At 39.8% G+C, this 15,980-nt stretch overlaps 2 protein-coding genes across 5 annotated transcripts in view; one reads left to right on the top strand and one right to left on the bottom strand.

Annotated features, from left to right (window-relative positions):
- Window positions 1–641: 641 nt before the first annotated feature.
- On the top strand, window positions 642–8,561 carry gpr184 (G protein-coupled receptor 184). 3 transcript variants are annotated; one of them, XM_086216234.1, is made up of 3 exons: window positions 642–931; window positions 3,103–3,399; window positions 3,620–8,561. In XM_086216234.1, the coding sequence occupies exon 3, from the start codon at window positions 3,662–3,664 to the stop codon at window positions 4,682–4,684; it is 1,023 nt and encodes a 340-aa protein (XP_086072360.1). In that variant the 5' UTR covers window positions 642–931; window positions 3,103–3,399; window positions 3,620–3,661; the 3' UTR covers window positions 4,685–8,561. The 3 variants fall into 3 exon arrangements, with proteins under 3 accessions (XP_086072360.1, XP_086072358.1, XP_086072359.1); XM_086216232.1 differs by lacking the exon at window positions 3,103–3,399; XM_086216233.1 differs by lacking the exon at window positions 642–931 and having other exon boundaries at window positions 3,387–3,486.
- Window positions 6,636–15,980, bottom strand: part of LOC147254579 (prolactin-releasing peptide receptor) — a 19,132-nt gene continuing 9,787 nt past the window's right edge. For both annotated transcript variants that reach the window (XM_086216230.1, XM_086216231.1), the window contains 3 exons: window positions 9,980–10,442; window positions 9,494–9,891; window positions 6,636–8,900 (listed from right to left, as the gene is read on the bottom strand). In XM_086216230.1, coding sequence (XP_086072356.1) covers window positions 8,679–8,900; window positions 9,494–9,891; window positions 9,980–10,442 — 1,083 coding nt within the window. In that variant the 3' untranslated portion in view covers window positions 6,636–8,678. The remainder of the gene's footprint in view (window positions 8,901–9,493; window positions 9,892–9,979; window positions 10,443–15,980) is intronic.

Here is a 15,980-nt window from a genome sequence, read left to right as displayed (position 1 = left end):
CAAAAGGTTGTTTTTTTTTTTTTTTTTTAAAGCCATTTCTAGTTTTATTTCAGTCTTATTCCTTGAACCCCCTAATTGTACTGTTCTCTGGCAAAAAAGTAGTAAACATTTCCTTTCTACGGCCAAGTAACGTCAAGCCACGGGTGTGCAGTCTTGTTCATAGGAAAATACACAACACTCAGGGCTGTCGCAGCTGTTTACTCAACTCAGGAACAGATCGGCTGCAGACGTCTCTCACGGATGCCTTTCATAAACATAAGAGAGAGGACAGTACCTACTGACAAAGTTCACTTTTTGTTGATATTCCTTATCTGATAACTACGCAATTCACCTTATTATCAATGTATGTGTAGTCTCAGTCTGTTGATGTCAAACTAGAATTTATCACATTGAAATCATTTAGGTGATCAGCTCAACTCCGCGTATAAATTACTGAAAAAAAAAAATCCATATGAGGAAATGAATGTAGCCCAATATGAAAAGAATCTGAATGTCAAGTCAGACGTGTCTGTGAGGAACATCTGCATCATATCTGTGGTCCCACAGTTTAGTATCACCCTCCTCCTCCTCCCCCGGTTTACTTCCTCTATACTTGTGTGTAAAACAGAACTGCCCTCCTCTTACAGTGCGTGTTTCCCTCTTTTGGTACTTGGTTTCATCCTGTCTCCTCCACGCTACTGGTGAACATTTCAGTTGTGACTGTGATAGGAAATTATCTCAATCAGAGAGTAAACACAAAATACTTTATTGTATTTGTGTGGTAATCCTCTAAGAGCATCACTCAAGATTGCAGCGGTTTGGCTTCATGTCAGCGACGGTGAAGAATCTGCTCTGAAGCTGATCTTCTGATCCTCCTGGACTCGACTGTGGAATGTGTGAAACTCCTCACCCACTGGACTGCTATAGTTTTTCATCAAGACACAAAAAACAGGTGAGATCTTAATTTTAGACCTGAATGGGGGGAAACAAATACTGTTTTGGATTTAAAAATATCTTCAAAAGGAAACAAGGATACAATTTACGTTCTTCAAACTAGTTGAAACTGAATAATGACTTGTGAGTGTTTATCTGTACTAAGTGGACTGTTGTCAAAGGAAAATAAGTAGAGTACTCACCTTAAAGTCATCACTGTGAAAGTGCTGCAGAACTGTAGTAGCACTTGTCTGTACTTCTCCCTGCTGTATTGATCAACCACACATGTAAAAGTACTAGAAATTCACTGGACTCTGCGGATGGATTATGACACAGTTGAAAAGAATTCTTTGGTATTAGGGAGGCAAGGTACAAAAACATAAAAATGTCCTCATATTTTTCGTAAGAAGAGATTTGGGAGGAACCACATTCCTTCTCATGAGAGACAAGTTTTTAAAGCTTCTCGAGTGATTCAGCTGTTTGAAACAAAGCAGGCTTAGCTCAGTTTTATAATTAATAAACAAATGTGTGTGTGTGTGTGTGTGTGTTTGTGTAGACCTTTATTGGTTTATGTGAAGCATTGTTTAACAATGTAGTATCTCTGTAAGAAAAAGGGATTTAATACATTTTGTAGAATACATTGAAAGATTAGTTTACTTATCATAAAGAAAAAAAAAAAACCTCTAGTGTGTTATATACTACATACAGTATATATAATAATCTTTAAAATGATTACATTACCATAAGACCAAACCCATTTGGCGCACAGAGATGAGAGATGTTAAGTATCTCTTTCTTAAATTGACTTTAATGGGATTTTTTTTTTTATTTTACCAAAAAATAGAAATTTGAAAATAGTTTTTGCTGTGTAAACAAGGTAAAAACAAAAACTGTCTATCATGGGAAAGTTTTATTGTGAAAAGCTGACACATTGCTTTATATTTGCAAAGCCTTTACCACCGATATGCTTATTCTTAGAAAAAAAACCTCAGAGCAGCCAGACTGGTGACTAAATAACCGCCAGTGAATAATTTTAGCAAGAGCCTTTTTCAGCACAACCTTCCATTACAGTCAGTGAAGTTTCCACTGCCAGGAGTACAATTTCATTAATAATCCATTACATCAAATCCATCCCCAAAGTCTAAATACACACCCAACCTTCTATTTAACTGTTAATGGGGACTGTCATTGCCCCTGATCTTCCCCATTGTTACTGAATGCCAGTTTTCGGACCCCTCAACTATAGTTAGAGAGGCCACAAACACACTCACAGGCAGACAATATCATTCACTAAAGATGGTCTGAATCGCTAAATGGCTTCTACATTATTGAGTTTGGATGGGACTGCCTGTCTCTGTCCAGGCGCTAATGGCATTAGATGCTTCATGAGCGAATAAACAGACCAGGTCCAACCCTCAGTGATAGAACAAAACAAACATCGAGGAACACCTCTGAGACACGGATATGCAACCACAGATACAGAATTCTGAGTGCTTCAATCTCAGGGAGATTCCTAGTTTCTGGCTGTGGAAGGGATTTCTAGCTTATCATCAGCATTGATTAGTTAAATAAAACTATGGTTTGTTTTCTACAGAATCACAAATTCTTGCCTGATCAAATATGATTTAAATTTCGTAAAGCAATGATTCTGATAAAAATCCAAATGGTCTTGTCTGCTACTCAGATTTAGACCATGCAGTGCAAAGTGTGCACCAATTTGTACAGCAAGAATTAATTTAGAATGATTGAGCAAGCTGTGTGGGAGCAGATGGCTAATTCATCCCATATAAGACATGAGTTTTTTTTAACATGTTCAATTTATCAGAGAGGCAAAAAAAAATAATCATCTTTTCTCCGCCAAGCAGTTGAGGCAATTACATGTTTATACGTGTGGGTGCAAATTATTATGGCAAGAGAGCATGACTAAACTTATAGCCTCTCTAGAGGAGGGAAAAATTCAATTCTCTGCCCAAACATCATACAGCTGACTGCAGCCCCAAAGTGCCTCACATTAAAAGATGTACAGAGACAACTTCAATATGAGGACAATCTCAATGAACCATGAAATAGGATGGCAGCATAAAATGTCAAATCTATGAATTTTAAGCTACTGTAGGGTGGCACTCATGTCACTAGTATCTCTAAAATTCCTCATATACTGTATATATATTCTCTGCTTATCCTATTAAGGGTCCCGGGGGGGCTGGAGCCTATCCCAGCAGCCTTCCGGCGAGAGGCAGGGTTCACCCTGGATGGGTCACCAGTCCATCACAGGACCAACACATAGAGACAGACAACCATTCACACTCACAGTCACACCTACGGTCAATTTAGAGTATCAATCAGCCTCGTCCCCTCTTGATGTCTTTGGACTGTGGGAGGAAGCTGGAGTACCAGAGAGAACCCACACAGGAACAGGGAGAACATGGAGACTCCACACAGAGAGATCCTGTGCCCGAGCCGGGACTGGAACCTGGAAACCTCTGTGTCAGTTATTTGCCTTGTGTATGTTTGAAAAAAAATGAATATTTTCACTCATTTTGGATGACTGAGCAAGCAAAAATGACCTAACAAGTAAGCTAACTGGCATTTGCTATCTCTGATGCTACTGTATATCTGTAGAGTTACAATGCAGATATTTCACACAAAAAGGTGTCAAAAAACCATCGCATTGTCAAATTTACAGGTAACTCTTTTACATTTGCAGGTGAGTTTCTACTCAGGAAAGTGACAAGAGACTGAAGGAAAAATGAACATCACAGCCACATCACCAACGACAACTTCAAATACACCTGCAATGTGTGTTTCTATTGGCAAGAGTGCCGTTAGTGACCTCCTGATGACAGTTTATATTTTGGCCTTCATCTTCGGTTTGATCTTCAATATTCTGACCCTGGGCCCCATTTGCCAACAAGTACGGAGGCAAAATGTTCTGGGCGTGTTCCTGCTGAGCTTGTCCATCTCTGACATGCTTTTCCTCCTCACCATGCCCCTTTGGATTAATTATTACTACCATGACCACCACTGGAAGCTAGGTGTTTTGTCCTGCAGTATAGCCGGCTTCTTCTACTACTCCAACATGTACATCAGTATCTATCTGCTCTGCTGTATCTCTGTGGATCGCTGCCTGGCTGTCACATACCCATTACGCCAAAAGACCTATCGTACATCACGCTACACCTGGGCACAGTGTGCTGTAGTCTATATTATAGTGATGGTGCTTCACGTCCTGGTGCTGGACAATGATGATCTGAAAGATGCCCATGATGACGATAACAAAAATGACCGTTGTTACGAGACCTACCCCATGCGGACACCTGTTGCATTGTTCAATCTCCTTCGAGTGGGCATTGGCTTTATGCTGCCGCTGCTGGTGTTAGCCTTCAGCTACTGGAAAGTGTTAGCCACCGTGGGCCAGAGTCCTGGTTTGAGCACCCAGGCAAAGAAGAAGGTCCGCATGCTGTCTTTTGGGGTAATTGGGATCTTCTCAATTTGCTTTGCTCCATACCACATTCTCCTACTCACACGCTCATTAGTTTTCTACAAGAGTGACAATGTGATGGATCCTCATGGAAGTTACTGCCAGTTTGAACAAAAAATGCATTTCTTCTTCTCATGCACGCTGGCATTATCAAGTCTTAACTGTGTGGTGGACCCTGTGCTGTACGTTCTGGTGAGTAACGGAGTCCAGGAGGAGGTGAAACTGTGCTGTAAGCGGCATAAGAAGACACAGATGGAGGACTGTGCTCACCAAATAGCAGAGGAAAGGTGACTAATAACTTAATATGAGCACAAACTGTTTGTGTGAAAAGTGTTTTTGAACTATACAAATTTTGGATTTGTACACAATGCATATGTGTTTATTGTAGGTGCATACACCAACACGACATTAAGAAGTCTTTAAGCTCATGTCTTCTCCAGTGTTATCAAGCGAGTTGCAGAATTGTTTACATCCTGTCTTCAACCCTTCATGTTTTTTCAGACTTCCTTTACGAATCAGATTGCCTTTATCATCTCTTAAACCTTGCACATTGTATAATGGGGGCTTGAACGACATGTATCTCAAAGCCTGATAATTGGATTTCAGTCCCAGGTTCCTCAGTGGCAGCCATGTTGTGGATACATGCTGCTGGAGTTGAAAAGCCCTTCTGTTTTTCCTCAAATTTATACAAAGATGTTTTGATTGTGTGCCTCTGATCTAACTTCAGTAAAAGTGCATCACGTGTCCTCAGTGTCTGGCTACCTGTGAAATATATTTAATGTGAATAAACCAGGGATTTAAACAAGTACTTGTTTAGGTTGGTTCATTTTTGTTAAACATATGAGACACGCTTTGCAAATGATAAATCCATAAATCTAAGCACATAAACGCAGGGTGCAGTAAGGAGACCTGTGGTCATCTGTCTGGAAAGACAGCGACTGTAACTTCTATAACTATGTCATACTGTTCTATGGTAATAGTTCTATAACTGTAATATTATCTGACTTCTTTTAAAAAATGTAAAATTTAATGGAATTCGGACTGCATATACCTTGCTAAGGAGAATGCAATTTTTGCTATTTTAAATGGACATAGTAGGTTCTACCTTCTACCTCTCGGGTGTGAAAATTAAAACTGCATGCCAAATTTAGAGGGCCAGACACGACAGGGTGTGCAACGGTTTCTTTGAGCAATGTGAAACCTGATGTTATTTGGATTTTGCATAGTGATGTGGTTACACGCATGAATGATTCATGTTTCCTGTTGCAAAGTTTCATTTATCCACCACCCCGTCTCCCTCCTCTCACATACAACCACGTCAACAGCCACGTCAGATTTGTGATTTTCTTTATGTGTAGACATACATCTTCTTAGATAGGAGACATCAGGAAAAAAATATAGAGGAAAAAAAAAACAGTTGATAAAATGAGATTATTCAAAGTTTTCACTTTAAAATACTAACACTTTAGGCAATGTGACAAAGCATTGATCGAAGGGAAATTTGAGCCCATTTGCAAATATTAAAATGTACTTAATTGTTCACAAAGCTGCAGCCCATCTTCCTGTGGCATTAGCCCCAATAAATACATTCATTTTACCCATTCAGCTTTTAATGAGCTAGCAAGGGACCATTGTCAGTCTCCCTAAATCAATATGCTTCCATTGATTAGCAGGTCTGACTCATAATGCACTTGATGCAGACTAATTTTTCATTTCCATCCATCTTAATGAGGGATCACAGCTAATCATTTAATGTTTCTATTGAACTGCAGCTCCCTGCTGCTCTCTGCAATTAAGTTTGCATTTAATGAAACTATAGTTTAATACATTTCCGTACCACGAATTTGGCTGTTCACACTTCGATCGTCTCTTTCATTAGCAACACATTAACAGGATATTTTAACATTGCAATTTCATTATTCACCCTATATTATTGTTAATATTATTTATCTTGTTCCTGTTTATTTAGTAAAACATAATCACATAGTGTTCAACAAATCTATAATAAATGTAATAAAAGTGTGTTTGATAAAGGTTTGAAATAAGCACAGTCTCTGTAAATCCAGCATCATATACAACTCTAAAAAAAACCTCTCAAAGACCCCTGAACACCCTCTTCCCCTTTTGCTGTGTCTTGTCTCTTGTATACAGGAGACACATGGCAGACCTGCAATCACACAATATATTTTTATATGAAATGTAGGTATCTGATGTTCTTATTGTTTTTCATGTGTGTTGTAATTAAGTTTTCAAGATTCAGTGGATTTATATTAGTTCAAACGTTACAAAATAAAGGCACCAAACAATTTCCCACAACTTTAATCAGCCACAGAAGGAAATTCACAAGTTAGCATGACACCTTTACACCTCTACATACAAAGGGTAGATGAAATTTATCTACATCACACCTTCGCAGTATGCAAAGTGCTTTGCATGGTTGACTTATTCACATAGTCCTACACTGATGATAAAGACAATAATGATGATCTTATGTGTAGGGGATTTTTGTTTTTTGTTTTTTGCTTCATGAACACAACCACTGCCAAAGATGGAAGCGTTTTCATTATTTATCTAAAGTCTCACTTTAGATTGCATTGCTAGATAAGACTAATGTCATATCAAAGGAATCCCTGTGATTGATCTTCCATTCATGAAGATTGGTATTATATTTGATTGGATTTGGTTTAGAGATGTCTGTTCACTTAAATGGTCATACTGAGGGCAGTAATTTGCATGATTTATAGTGCTGCTGAATTGCACCCAGAGGTGTTCCCCTTATTTTGTCTGTTTGATTCAACGTCTTAATAACATCAGAACGCCTTTTAGTACAACCCATCACTGTGAGACTATGTGTCCATACACGTGTGTGTTCTTTTAACACTTCTCATTGTTAGAATCCATCAAAATAAGGTGAAACCCCTGGACAGCAAAAAACAAACAAACCTAACTTTCAAGGAGAGAAAACTGTCAATCTTGCAGACCCTTTTAGAAAGAGCATCAAGATTAAACATTTGATTTACCGCTGAATGCAGTCTCTAGGTTGTCTTCAAGGGAAAAGCTGAGGCTATGCAGCTGCCGAGCAACAAATCAAGCAAAATTATCTGAGTGCTAAAAGGTGACAACATTCGCTGGGGAGCTTGCACGGCTTTCATGCAGCACTTTGGTCCGAGCCAATGCTGAGGTAAAAACTTAAGCACTCTAAATAACAGAGTGAACAGAATTAATGTTGCTTACATAATTCGGATCACATCAGCCAGTTCTCTGTTGAGCCTCCCAACATAAGATCAACAGTTATCTTGGACAAACACAGAAAGCACAAATCACATCGAATGGAAATTCAACAGAGGTGGCATCAGAACAGTGACTTTATTGATTCATGCTCTGAATATTAAGTTGATCATAGTGGCAATATTATCTTCCAGACAGAATTAAAGCATTGCAACATGGCTCATCAGATATATAACCTTTATGACTTTGGCACTGATTCAAGTTTACATTTTTACAGGATTGTTTAAATGTCATTTCATCTGCAGCTTTCATCTTCCACTGTAATACAAATTCCTTGTGTTCCAACAAGGTCCACACTCCCTGGTGTATGTACTAACAAACAGAAACTTATCCTATTGCCCATAGAACCAAATCATCCAAGATATATACTGGAGATAGCAGGAAAAGGCATATTACAATGTGATAAATCTAAAATAGGTGACATACAATATACAACTGACAGGATACAAGCACACATAACACTGTCTTTTTTCTTCTTTCTGGTCCGTGATCCATTCATATGGGGTGAGATGAGTTTATTGTTTGGTTAGCAGGCCTCAGTCTCTCCTGTAACCAGTGGATCTGGTCTCAACCTCCAGAATCAGTCAAAGCCTGCTAGTTTGAGGCTCTGTTTTTGCCCATGATGGCCTTTAGACGGCCTAAGGATCTTCTTAGTGTCTGTGTCAGAGGGTTCATCATCTATAAAATACACAATAATCCTAGAGGATGTCTTTATTTTGTCACCATGATACGAAGAAACATACTGGTCTGTTTCTTTTTCTATGATTGTTTTCTTAAGTGGATTGATTTCTCATAGCTTGTGATGGTTCTGTGCAATAGGAGCTGATGTCTTTAAAGTTGTAATGTTGCAAATGTCTTCTGTTGCGAAATACATCTGATATAAATGCATCCTGGGTAGTTGTGTTATTTTTGGCATCAGATCTTATCATGGGATTCGGGGTGCAGGTGTTAGCTTACTAGACCAGGATTACACGTCAGGATGATGCACTAATGCAAATCAGCTTCTTGACATAGACCTTTCCACCATTCCCCAGTTGCGGCAAGGACAGAGATAGCCTTTCAAATGCATGCGTACCTTGCTATGCAGCGAGGCGTATATGAAGGGGTTGTAACACGCAGAGCTCATAGCAACTAAATGACAGCAGACTTGTAAAACATTAATGTAGCGCTTCCCAATGAAATGAAAGTCTGGGTCCAGGTCCAGCAACAGGTTCAGCACCTAAACAAGGATGTGAGAGTTCTTGTTACTGCAATCTGCATTGTCTTAGATGAAAAAAAAAAAGTATCTCTGTGTAAGACTTGCGATAACAGAATTTACAGCAATTATGTCAGAAATTGTATTTTGGTTGGTGTGGGGTGAATGACTCCATCTACCTTTTCACCTCTTTCTTCTATGATAAAAAATAACAAATATCCTAACACCTCGCTAATAATGTAAGGTCAGAACAGGGCTTGCAAATGTCCCAACATCACACTAAAATCATCCATTTTTGTCACCAGGGCAACAGCTGTAATACAGGCAAAAACACCTGCTTCTGTCACTGGAGCCATAGCTTGGATGTGATAGTCTCACTCAGTGCTCATGATTTCATGGGTTCTAAAAAAAATGATTGCACATTACTTTTTATGCGTATAATCATTAAGAATATGTGAGAACAGAAACATTTTGGATTGGAACAATTAGCATTATCATGTTATAAAAAACAACGTATTGTAATAAATTGGAAGATTTTCCAAAACTCTCATAAAGAGAACAAGAGGATGCTCTGCAACAGTTCGCATTGAGGCTTTAAATTTATATGTTAGACTCACTTGCAGGGGCAGCCAACACAGGGCAAAGGCGAGAACTGAAGCAACCAGCAGCGAGAAGGTTTTCTTCCTCCTTCGGCTCCAGCACTGTTGAGTGTTGGATGGCTCCCCTGGTACTCTATATCGTTTTAGGCTGATGGTGATGGCACAGTAAGATATGCTGACAGACAGCAGCGGGATCATGTAGGAGGCTATGAGAATGAAGCAAGAGTAGAGCAGTCGTAGATTACCACTTTCTGGCCAGAATTCCTCACAAACGACCAGGTTAATGCCACTGGGTCTCAAGTCCAGGTATCGTGTGTAGAGCGACGGAGGTGCAGCCAGGGCCAGAGATAAAAGCCAGATAGCCAGAGTCACTGCGCCACAGCCCCACCCAGAGATCCTCCTTCGGACTGGATGAGCTGAGATAGAAAGTGAAAATGATTCAAAACATACATTTTCAAATTCTTCACTTGATGGAATTAAAGTAGAAGTGATGCCAAATCTTACCTATAACAACATAGCGGTCCATTGCAATGGCGGTGAGGGACAGCACAGATGCAAACACTGTGGCACATTGCAGCAAAGGAACAAGATGACAGAGGGGTCTTCCAAAAGCCCAGCCGTTGCTGTCGAAGGCATATGACATTGTGAGTGGAACACAGCTCAAACACATCAGCAGGTCTCCAGCCGCTAAGTTACCAATGAAAAAGTTGGTAGCATTGTGGAGTTTCTTGTCAGATAAGATGCAACCCAACAGGAATGAGTTCCCAACACTGGCGATGACCACCACCAGGCAGTAGAGAGGCATGAATAGAGGCTTGAAGCGTAGAAGAAGCTCCATGCCGATAAACATGTCTAATGGGTCAGAGTGGTTGAGTCCTTGACCTTTGCTGCTTTCTAGTCTTTCTTGCTCCGCGTCATGGCTTGTGTTACCCATCATCATGAAATCCTCACCGATAAAAATATCCATCTGTGGGGACAAATAAGGGAGTAGATCAATAATATATCAGTGGGTGTGTTTAGCTCTGCTTTAACATGTAAGCACAGGTGTGTGCACGCACTCAGGATAAACACATCTGATTCTTTTAGCAATGTGAATGTGAAGAGGACCACATTGTGCGACCCCTGATCAAGTGATGTCCAAATAGAAACACACACCGCAAAGAAAAAGACTCTCATTCCCTCAAATGTCAGTAATTTAAATAACCAGATGTGTTGGATTACTCAAGTGTTGCATACACAAAAACAACAATTTAAATGGAAATAATGTGTGTGTTATTTGCATATAGTGCGAAGAACTGAGGTCTGATCTCTAGTGGCCACTCGATACACACGTGGAAATGCATTATAATGTCAGGTCTAAGCATGCCTACTTGGAGATGTCCACTTGTGATCAGATCACTCAGAGGCATGTCAACTTCACATCTGAAGGGTGTGTTCAATCCCACTCTTGGGATTCTTTTAGTATGATTATGAAGTTCAAGAGCACTGAAGCCCAGACAATATATCATCCATAGGAACTTACTGGGTCAGTGCCGCTGACATGAATGATAACAAAACATTTGTGACACTTGGATTCAATCACCCATGAGTGACAAATATATGTCGTAAATTTGTAATGTGTGTAGTTCTTTTCAATCACAAAAAAAATGAATGTGCTTAGAAAACATCATAAGGAGTGTGATTTTTCAGTAGAAATCAGTTCCAATGAAAGCAAAGAAAGGGGTAGTACATTAAAAATAGAGTACAGAGGATTAGTCTTACATTTGAAAAAGTTAGATCGTTTGACTCCAGACAGCAATTCTAAAGAGCACACACACCATTGGTTAACGAAACGAATGTGAATATCACTGGGAATCAAAGTTTCAGATGTGCTGATGAGGAATACGTTTATATATTTGTTACATGAATGTCGTGACCAATTCAATGGCGCTTGAATGATATAATAGTTTAATGTAATAATTTTGCTGATTCCAAAACCTCATGTGAATTTAAAAACAGTAAAAGACTTTCAAATAAACCAGTAAGCTCTACGATGGCTCTATGTCAGTTCTGCTAACTATGTCATCATGGATGATGATGAAGTGCGTTTATGGACTGAAGCAAAAGTACGTGCAAAACTATAAGTTTGGGTTCAACAATGGCCACAGTGCAACACAGCAATATACAGAACCTTTCTGAAGGAGCTATTTTTTATATGATGCATTTTATCATACTGTAGAACAGCTGTTGATGCAGAACAAAAGTGGAGCACACAGCAAAGTGAGCAACTATAGATCTCAATCATGAGTCAAAAACTGAAACACTAGTTTGACAGATTATGTTATCTGTGCAAAAGTACACTAAAAATGATTTAAACTGGCTGACCCATCTCTTGAGATACATCCGAAATAGTTCACAATAAATAAAGTTGTGAAGAAGTGAATGGTGATGTTTGTTTTTCCCATGAACATCTACACAAAGGGTCATGATTTGTTTCTGGGACTGAATTGCGGCTTTCCTCCATTCAATCAGCATGAAAGTAAATGCAGTAGGTTTGTGCATGTCATGGGGGAAAACTAGTTTTTTGTTTTTTTAGAATTTACACACAATTTAAGAAAATTAAGTCAGTTTTATGTAGGGCCTGACTTGGCCATAATCGGCCAATTAAATCGGCCGATTATGGCCCGTTTGAGAATAATCCTGTCAGGATTCGAGGTTGAGGATGGTGAGGGAGACCCAAATGCAGACATTGTTGGGAGGTGCACAAAAGAGGTTTATTGGATGCTGGGGACTGAAGACGGGGCGTGGTGTGAGAGCTGAAGGCTTGAGGCGTGGTGTGAGGGCGAAGGCTTGAGGCGTGGCGTGAGGGCGAAGACTTGATTCTTTTGCAGTTGTTTGTTTTATTGTTTGTTTCAAAGATGTAAGAGGAGCAAAATAGTTGTACGTTAACTTTATTGTTTGCACTTTATTTTAAAAACAAAACAAAAACACCACCACCACCAATGGTGCCTTGACTTTCAGTAGGGGCTTGAGAATATTTTAATTTTGTTCTTATCAGTGTTGTTTCCGTCACGCTGGACGAAAACGAAAGTGACGACGTCAGACCCCTTTTTTTCCATGACGAAAATGAGACTAAGACGAACGTCACCATAGCCCTGTAAGGACTAAAATGTGACCAAATTGTACACATTTTCGTCTGGCGAGAACGAGACGAGACTAAATTGTGAGTGGGTGGACGATCAACGTTTCAACACATGCGGGTTTTTTTCCGCCAAGTATAACATGCTTGCAATGTCAATCAAGAGCTCAAACATCAGAACGGAGCCAGCTGTAGCTGTTGGTCCTAATGGCCACGCCCCCATCATCAGTACACACGCACTAAAAGCTGAGAGCGAGAGCGCGCGCACACACATACATGCACACACAGAGACCAGTCTGGGCCTGTCTGCAGCGGACGAGACACACACCGGCAGCAGCCGCGGTGTCGGGTGCTCCTGAAAAGAGGGATGATTAAAGCATAGCTTTAGTCTATGTTAGGCCAGCCCTGTGATGCATTTTCTTTTTTGTATTAAGCCTAAAGTTTGGTGGTGGTGGTGGTGGTTCCACCTCCCCCGTGGTGCAGAGACCACTTCCTAGTGCTACATGCTAAAGCTAGAATGAATGGGGCTGCCAGGGGCCCCGCTAATGTTGGCTGGTTTAAACCAGGCCTTCTATTGATTTAGCATGTTATGAATAAAACCCCTGTCCATTTGTGGACGGGTGGCAAGTGAAATGCTTTGACCCTTGTTTGTGGGACTGGGGAACAGTAGTCTTCACACCTGCTGCTGTTCCCTATCTAAGCAACACACCTGGATGCTTTCACCAATAACAGCAGCTAAAGCCAATATGGAGGACATGAGGTCATTCATGTGGAAGTCAAGTGTGCTTTTATTTTAGTTTAATCCCATTTTATTGTGATACAATACTCATATTGTGTGCCAGTGTGTTGTCTGCATCTGCAACAAAATAATAAAAGTAAAAGGTAGAGAAAGCATTGCATTTAGTCCAAAAGAGTAAGACTAAAACTAAATCTAAAATGCCTGCCAAAAACAACACTGGTTCTTATAATACTTGCCCCAAACAAAATACCTCATTCTTTTGCAGTTGTTTTTTCATTGTTTGTTTTCAAAGATGTGAGATGATGAACGAAATAGTTCGATGTGAGAATTACTGTTTTGCACATTATTATTGTTATTATTATTATTTTAAAAAGCCAATACTTCATTGTTTTTGGCCTTATGTTAAGAATGGTTATTGTGTTAATATGCTGCTTGCTTCAGCAACCAAAAGGATTTGAAATTAATTTTCTGCCTCTAATTTACATCTTTGTAGAAGTCTGAAAGGCTCAAAAGCAGCCATTTGTCCTACATATATATATATATATATATATATATATATATATATATATATATATATATACTGTGTGTATATATACAGTATATATATATATATATACGTTACCTAAATCAACACAATTTTAAAATTTAATAAAAAAAATCAGCCAATTAATCTGTTATCGGATTTTTTTTTTCCTCCAATAATCGGCATCAGCATCGGCTACAAGAAAGCCATATCAGTCGGGCCCTAGTTTTATGTACCGTTGAACATCTTTACTTCTTAGAGCCAAGTGAGCTCTGGGCAAACGACCAATGACAGCAGATCAGGTCCAAAAAAATGCTGATTTATTGAACAGTACAAGTAGAAGAGACGTCATGGTGAACAAATCTTCAGTTTTTTTTACATGCATCCTTATTAAAGGGTGAATTTAAAAAAAAAAAACAACCTTACCTGCCTCCTTAAGCAGAAACAAGAGTTTTACCCTTCTCACCACAGCTACCTGAACTGCTTACCAGAATGCATTTGCATTACTAACAACAATATTCACATCACTGTTCACCAGTATTTAATGTGTGAACACTTTGCACAGAAATCTAACGATCCAGTACTTTTGTCTGGTTTGGAGCCAGACAGACTACCAGCTGTAAAAGAGCATTTTGGAAAAGGCAGGGTGAACAGCACCACCCTCAGGCAGGGAGGGAAAACAACAATAATTTCAACAAACACAAAGGGTAGGTGCTGGGCTCAAACTAACTTTGTAATGTGGCTACAACATCAACGCGAGACCTCCTATCTACTGTCCTGCAATTCATTTGATGTTTATTCAATAAAACCAACCCACAGATCAGGTGCTGGCATCTACTTCTAATTCATTCATGCCAATAAGGGCGAAGCAGAGCCTTTGCTGAGTGAAACCAGACCTTACACTCAGATGAACAAACAAATGGAATAATTCATCAAGTCAGTGCATGACTACACTAGCAAGGTTTTTGACAATCCATGATAATGTCTACACATTACCAGAAAATGCTGCATTATTAGAACAGGAGGAAAACAGGATGACTTGGATTCTGCCCAGTAGCAGTATAGTCTTGACAAACATACATGTGGTCAAAGAAGCACTTTACAAAGTAAATAAAATGTGTCCAGCCCAGGTGGAAATGTACATCATAATGTTATTTATGTACGCTTCACCAGATAAAACAGATTTTATCCATCTTTGCAGGGCAGTCATGCTTCAAAGGGGATGGTTGATGGTACTTTTCACCCGTAGCATAAGGATCCATCATCGTCTTCCGCTTATTCCCTACTAGTAAGGGTCTCGGGGGGGCTGGAGCCTATCCCAGCATCTACAAGCGAGAGGCGGGGTTCACCCTGGACAGGTCACCAGTCCATCGCAGGGCCAACATACAGAGACGAACAACCATTCACAGTCACAGTCACACTCACAGTCAATTTAGAGTATCAATCAGCCTCATCCCCAAATTGCATGTCTTTGGACGGTGGGAGAAAGCCGGAGTACCCGGAGAGAACCCACGCTGGCATGGGGAGAACATGCAGACTCCACACAGAAAGATCCCGCGCCCGAGCCGGGACTCGCACCCGGAACCTTCTTGCTGTGAGGCCACAGTACTAACCACTGCACCAGCATAAGGATCCCGCCAGTATAAATGGGAGTTCTTTATTTTGTTATTTTTTTATTTTCAGGAAAGAGTAATGTGCACAGGGGTAAAAAGAAAAAGCAGTCTTGCGAGTCAGAGCAAACTCAGTCATGAGAAATGTAGATCCAACAATGTACTCACTTTTAGGGTCATAACACCTTTTCCTTTTTGTAACTACTTGATCAAATTGCTGAGTTTCTGGCCTCTGCTACCTCATGAGTACCTGATCATTAAAAAAAAATCACAAGGAGAAAATTGCTGTGATCTCTAGTATTAAAGAGGATTTCTACTACTCTGATATCAGGCTTTATAGGTGCATATTGATGGATTTTATTTGGACAGAGCTAACTGTTCTACTAAAGTGAGCTACAGCTTTGTTATTTTAGGAATAGATACAAGAGCGGTATTGGTCCTTTCATCTAAATCTCCTCTAAATGTGGATGTAATCCACAACAGGCAAACCAGAATTATTTTTCTCATGCAAGAGG

The sequence above is a fragment of the Aulostomus chinensis genome, chromosome 10 (assembly GCF_037954235.1).
Source record: "Aulostomus chinensis isolate RoL2024-O1b breed Wild chromosome 10, RoL_Achi_v1.0, whole genome shotgun sequence".
NCBI classification, from domain to species: domain Eukaryota; kingdom Metazoa; phylum Chordata; class Actinopteri; order Syngnathiformes; family Aulostomidae; genus Aulostomus; species Aulostomus chinensis.
This window is presented reverse-complemented; position numbering and strand designations above follow the sequence as displayed.

Excerpts from the sequence above, each read along its gene's own strand:
- gpr184 (XM_086216232.1), top strand. The coding sequence starts at position 3,662 with ATGAACATCACAGCCACATCACCAACGACAACTTCAAATACACCTGCA.